We start from the raw sequence: 7,199 nt of genomic DNA on the forward strand, positions 1-7,199 counted from the left end.
GGTGATCACGGTAATTTAGGGTTTAAACTAAAAAATGCTTTCAGGAGGATAGTTTGGGGTTTTAGGAATATATTTAACAGTAAAAGTTAAATTTAACTGAGAAAGTTAACAGAGGGGAGATAAATGACATTATCCAATTAAGAAGGGGTCTAAGTGCAATTTGTTCAGTTAAGAGGGATGATAATTGATATTTACCCATTAAAAAATAAAAGAAAAAATAGAATTATTATGTTTCCCATCACAAAAATAGGGGATAAAAAAGGGATTTCACACTAAATTTCCCATGGTTAACTAAGGGTAGTATTACCAACGGGGGTTGGTCGAAGTGGTAAGCAACTTGGTCCGCTTAAGCAAGGTTCAGGTATCGAAACCTTGTGGATGCAAAAAATCCCCGCTGGGAGACTCACCCACCACAACCAGGTGTGCTACCCGAGTCGAACACCGGATTAGTCAGGGCAAAGCCTTGGAACCGGGGTTGGCAACCAAAAAAAAAAAAAACTAAGGGTAGTATTGTAATTCGATAAAAAGATAAATAAATAAAGAAAAAAGTTCAAGGTTATTTTAAGATTTTTATAAAATATAAAACATCAGTTAACCAACAAAACTTAATAACAAGAGGGCATTAATAATTGCTGACAAAGTTAAAAGTTGGATTGGTAATACCAAAAAGTACAGGGGATAAAACAATAATTAAGCTATAGTACAAGGGGACAACATTAATTATCCCAATTTTCAATTATGTTCAGAAAAATTGTATGCTTGCACACAAATCAAAATTCTCGTCCAACCATATAATACATATCTCGGGCATTAGATTTTGATATGGTTTTTTTTTTCTTCTTGGATCTTCACTTCTAAGACTCATTGTACGAAGACTTAGTCTATTTAGATGGAAATGATTAGTTTACTCTGTTGAAATCTCAGTTGTGAGCAGCTGCTTTCAGTGGAATTTTAACATCGAGGCTAGAAAGGTCGAAAGGTTTTTTAGCGATGGCCTTTCTTCCTCTAAACGCTGGGTAGGGCCAACTTATTCGAACTCACCTCCTCCAGTTCATTACCAATCGCTAAATTTTCAATCCCTCAAAAGCGTAGCTTGTCGCTTGAGGTGCCAGTTTTAGTATTAGATGGAAGGATTTACCCCTTGGTCAAGTTTGCTCCACCTTCACCTACAAGGGAACCATACTCTTCTTGGAGGCGGTTTTGTCTAATGACTGACTCGGCAACTAGAGACCTTCGTCGTATTCTCCATCAGGATATAAGCGATGAATGAGGATTGTGGTTCTGAACCCTATAAACAGACAAACTCTGCAACTTGTTTTGGTGTTATTTTGTACATAAAAGAGTAGCTAACTTACCTTGTATTCTAAGTCTCTGCAACTTCATTACGGCTTCCTGCTGCAAAGAAAACTGTCGATGGCTGGTTTTCTACAACAATCTCCAGATTGATGTTGGGTGAATATGGTTCTAACGGATGAAGAGGCAAGGATGCACAGAGGATCCCATTGGTGGTTTCCAATGAAGCGAATGTGAACACTGGAAGGGTTAGATCAAAGCTTGTAAATCCGAATGAGGTTTAGGATTTTGTTCTCATCGAGATGAGCAGGGATTATTTTGGTAAATTTAGAAAATATAAGGGACGAATAATTGTAATTTGTAAAACATTTTAAACATAAAAAATTATTGAAGGAATTTAAATCGTTGATTTTTTAAACGCCACGTGTCAACTTCTGATGGCTGCGCGGATGGATATCTACGCAGCCGCGAACAAAAATCTCATATCTAGGGCATTAGGAAGTAGTATGATTGCAACTATTCTACACAAACTCCTAGTGGCAATTACCTAGAAATAAAATCATAATCTTAAAGCTTCATGGAACCACAGATTGATGAGATGTTTTCATAAGATGTCATACTTGGTGCATGAGGAATTTTCCTAATTAAATACACTCTTTACAATTTGCTCAAGGTCATGAATAACTCTAGTCTCTTAACTTTTTTTTCTTAATTAGTTAGTTAAATATATTTTCAAATGACATTGGGAATTTTATATTTCTTAGGGGTGGGTTTGGAAATTTTTGAGGTCCTAACTTACAGTGTTGATGGTCAAAAAGAGCCTTGGCAATGATAGGAGTCTTGTGTGGGACACACCAAAATAATTGAATGAAGAAATAATATTTTTAGTGGGAAATTTTGTTGATTCCAATTACAACTTGCCTTGTGGGAAGGGCAAAAGGCCTTAAGAATTTTCACTTGATATTGACTGAGATTTTAAATGAAATTGGTATAAATGAATGATCGATCAAAACCAGTTTAGTTTTACTCCAAAGTTGGCCATTTGTGTTCCACCAATATGGATTCTAGCTCTACTTTTCTTTATGTAGAGATCAAATGAATGAAATATTATCGGATTATTGGTCTTAACTGGTTCTAAATCTGGAAATATCAATCCAATTCTGATTATTGGAATCAAACTTCCGAATCCCAAATCTTATCAATTGTTGGTAATCAAATCTGACTCGAATAATAACGATGCAAATAAACCCGAACAAGAATTTAATTCAGCAAAATCCATTCCAATTACAGTTCAAGTCGAACCAATCATGATTGTTGAATTTTTATTTTTTTGGGGGTAAAAAATGATGATTCTTCAAATTTGAACCGCATAGTTTCTAAATTCGAAGTCTATTTATCATTGGAATAGCTGAAACGCGAACAAATAAGGATGAAATCATTTGAACGCATCAAAGAAGAATTCAAAAAGGACAAGCAAATGGGTTCCATCTTGACTGACTGACAGTTTTAATCGTGAAACACGAGATTTGACTCTGCTCTCAACCTCTACCTCTACCTCTACCTCTACCTGGCAAGAAAGTAAAGTTGTGATATCAGGCATTCATATATAAATTAAGAATGAAACCAAACTAATTATCAGAATCCAAATGTTATTAATTGTTCTCATGCATGGCATCCTTCCTGACAATTGTTCCAATGGAAATGGTTTTTGTGTGGACTTCTTTCACCATTGTTGTATTCTCTGCAACAATAATAGCAGCTCTATTGACTGAATCACCACCACCAGAAGTGAAGGCTCTACTCGATTGGAAGGCTAGTGGTGAAACCTTTCCTCATTCTTGGACTGCAAATGATACAAGCCCATGCACCAGCTTGTACGGGATAACTTGTAATGCAGAAGGACGAGTTACAGTGCTGCATTTACCAAGTTTCTTCTCTGTAAGTGCAAAGCTCGATAAATTGAATTTCTCCTCTTTTCAATATCTAAAGTACCTGTATTTTAGTTCAAAAGGAATTTGGGGAACCATCCCAGGCAACATTGGTATGCTTTCCGAACTCAATGAGCTCTCCCTCTCAAATAGTTGGATCAATGGGTCAATACCTCCAGAGATGGGAAATCTCAAAAATCTTACTAAGTTAGACCTCTCACACAATAGAATCAGTGGCCAGATACCTCTAGAGATGGAAAACCTCAAAACTCTCAGATGGTTGGACCTTTCTTTCAATGAGATCAATGGTAAAATACCTCAAGAGATAGGAAACCTCAAAAATCTCATTTTGTTGGATATCTCTGGCAATAGGATCAATGGCTCAATACCTCAACAAATAGGAAACCTCCAAAGTCTCTTTGAGTTGGACCTAAGCGGTAACAAGTTTTCTGGGCCGATACCTACACAAATTGGGAATCTAAAAAATCTAAGCAGGTTAGACCTAAGTTACAATGAGTTCACTGGTTTGATCCTATGAAAATTGGTGATTTGGCTCAGCTGGAGTTACTTAATCTTTCATACAACAAACTAAGTGGTCCAATACCTACACAAATAGGGAAAGTTGGTGGTATTACACATGATACGGAATTTGATTTATCAAACAATGATTTGGAGGGTCTCGTTCCTTATGAAGTAGCTTCAAAGATTCCACCAGATTCATGCAAGAATAATAAAGGTTTATGTAGTCTTTATTGGAATCTCCCATGTAAAACCAGTGAGAAAAGGCTTAAAGTCTTTGATCAGAGCAAAAAAGAGAAAAAACTAGTCAAGATCTCCATTATTATATCTTTTTCTAGCATCATGCTTGTTGCATTTGTAATTGTTATCTTCCGTTTCATCATCAGCCAAAGGTCAATAATTTCCATCACTGATACAACAAAAACACAACAAAATGGAGATATATTTTCCATATGGAACTATGATGGAACAATTGCATATAGTGATATCATCGAAGCAACAGAGGAATTTGATATCAAATATTGTATTGGCACTGGAGGATATGGGAGTGTTTACATAGCAAAGCTACCTACAAAGAAAGTAGTTGCTGTGAAAAAACTACATCGCCTAGAAGCTGAAGTGAAAGCTCATGAGGAGAGCTTTGCTAATGAGATACACATATTAACAAGAATAAGGCATCGGAATATTGTGAAGCTTTATGGGTTTTGTTGTCATCCAAGGTGTAACTTTTTAGTTTATGAATACATAGAAAGGGGAAGCTTATCCTATATTCTTGGAAATGAAGCAGAAGTTGTAGACTTGGATTGGAAAAAACGTGTGAATGTCATCAAAGGGGTTGCCTATGCTTTATCCTACATGCATCATGATTGCGCACCGCCACTAACTCATCGGGACATATCGAGCAACAATATCTTGCTAGATGCAAATTTCGAAGCTCATGTTGCAGACTTTGGAACTTCTAGATTTCTAGATCCTGGTTCATCCAACCGCACTATACTTGCAGGCACATATGGATATATTGCTCCAGGTAAGTTACCAAACATTCATCCTTTTCCATACTTAAGATTCTAAGAAGGTTGATAATGTTTTAATCATTCAATTATTTTCATCCCAAAAGTTCATGAGTAAATTAGATATTGCCTGATTATATTAGAATTTAGTGCACATCCCTTGCATTTCTAAAAATTTCCAATCCCATATCTACCTTAGAAGCAACATTCCTCTTAATTTTACTAAAGTAGAACATTGCAATTAACCACTTTTGTCAATATTTTAAAACTAATTAAGTGATGTTTATTTGATTGTAAAATCACTTGGAATATGTCCAAGTAATGTTCTCGAAATACAATTATTTAACAAATATAGAAATGAAGTTTAGTTTGAAAGCATTTTTGACCAAAAAAATAATCATTTGGGCTATTAGGAAACAGAATAGTCAAGTTGAGGTATCCACAATGGCTTATGCCTTAAAATCTTGCGTATGAGGTGAATTAGTAATATGATTGTTTCTATATGATTGTATGAAAACTCTAAATTTGCATTCCATTTTTCCTTCCCCCTTTCAGAGCTTGCTTTTACAATGGTTATAACGGAGAAGTGTGATGTTTATAGCTTTGGGGTATTGACACTGGAGACAATTATGGGAAAACATCCAAGAGAACTCATCTCTTTATTGCCGTTTCTAAACACAAAAGATATTGTACTCAATGATGTATTAGACTCACGTCTCCCACCACCAACACAATTGGCAGCAGAAGACCTGAAAGGGTTAATGATGCTTGGAATTGCATGCTTGCACAACAATCCAAAATCTCGTCCAACCATGCAATTTGTGTCTTTTAAACTAGCAAGTCTTACAAACTGTGATTGCAACCCTCCTACACAAGTTCAACATGGAAATTAGGCACCTTATAATATATTCAAATCCATAAGGACTTATAGAAGTGGATTGTAGATGGCTAAGGTGTTTTCTTGTTGAATTTGTAGTATTGTTAGTTTGTTTCTTCAATTGAACTTTGTCTTTGTATTCCTATATGGGACTTTTAAATAAAATATAATAAAAAAGAAAGAAGGAGAAAGAAAGGAAGGTGCAGATGGTTGTATTCCTATGTTAAAACTTTATGCATATTGTGTCTTGTATTGAAAAATAAAAATAAAAAAACCATGGAACTTGATTTTTAGAATGGTCAATGGTTTGCAAATTTTGAGCCTTAAGTTTCTGATTTAGAGTGCAAATGACTACTTAGGAATGAGTTGGGAGTTTTACCAATTCAAGACAATTTAAGGAGAGTTGTTGAGACAGTATAGGTATGCTTAATTGGGGACTCACTGATAGTAAGAAAGATTGACTGAAGATTGACATATTTTCTATATAGAACTATGATGGAAGAACAACATATAGTGACATCATGGAAACTATAGAAGAATTTGACACATAAGAATAAAACGTGTTAGTTTATTTCTTTCATTGAACTCTCGTCTTTGTGATCATATATCAAACCATTAAAGAAAAAAAAAACTTTTATGCAAATTGTATGAAAAACCATGGAATTAATTGTTTAGAACAGATAGTGGTTCATAGATTTTATACCTTATGTTTCTATCTTGGAACTTCTTGATTTCAAAATATGGATTTATCAAACCGTACCATATTTGCAGGTACATAAGAATATTTTCCTTTTGGTAGGTAGGTTTCAAATTTTTTTTTCTTGGCGATCTTAAGTGGATAATGTTCGAACCATTTAATTCTTAATTTACACCAATAATTTAATTATTTACCACAGGAACTTTGGAGGTTAGAAATAATTGGTTGGTTAATTTTCATCTGACCCCCTGAGGTTTGGTTCAGTCACTTTTAGTCCAGTTTAAGTTTTCTTTTGCATATGGCTTTCTTGTGGTTTCAATAAATGATTAAATAAAAACAAGCTTAACATAAACGTTAGTTTAATCATTTTTGTGACAAAAATACCCTTTTTTCAATGTATTTGTTTCAGTTTTTTTACTTTTTAATAACTTTCATTCTTGGGATAATTATTATTGCCCCCTTGTATTTTCATTTTATTACTCATTTATTCTTTGTATTTTTTAAAATTGTTAATCCAACCTTTTAACTTTGTCTACCATTATGCATGTTACCAAATTTCCTATCAATTAGCATCTTATATGCTAATTTGTTTGTAAAAGTTCCATCATTGTGATTATAAAAAATTTAAGTGGAATATGAGAATTTCAACAACCATAAGTATGTAGTCCTACCAAATCCAAAATTAATTCTAAAATATAAGATTTTAAGGATATAATTGACATTTAATATAGTTTCTATAATGAGAGTAATGTTATATTTTTTACTTCTTAATTTCAATGAAGGGTAAAATAGACATTTCATATTTAATGTTAACAGCCACTTAACGGCCTATTTGGTTACATGAATCCGGAGATTTCAAATCTCTAGATTCATGA

The 7,199-nt window shown here is 34.1% G+C and overlaps 1 protein-coding gene across 1 annotated transcript; it reads left to right on the top strand.

Annotated features, from left to right (window-relative positions):
* The first annotated feature begins 2,961 nt into the window (after positions 1 to 2,961).
* LOC149029076 (MDIS1-interacting receptor like kinase 2-like) lies at positions 2,962 to 5,643 on the top strand. Its single transcript, XM_089141992.1, is given in 3 exon segments — positions 2,962 to 3,748; positions 3,751 to 4,767; positions 5,306 to 5,643. Coding segments are annotated over 3 exon segments (2,142 nt in total).
* The last annotated feature ends 1,556 nt before the right edge of the window (positions 5,644 to 7,199 follow it).

This window comes from Hakea prostrata, chromosome 1, assembly GCF_041222555.1.
Source record: "Hakea prostrata isolate BN-2017 chromosome 1, UWA_Hpros_2, whole genome shotgun sequence".
NCBI lineage: Eukaryota > Viridiplantae > Streptophyta > Magnoliopsida > Proteales > Proteaceae > Hakea > Hakea prostrata.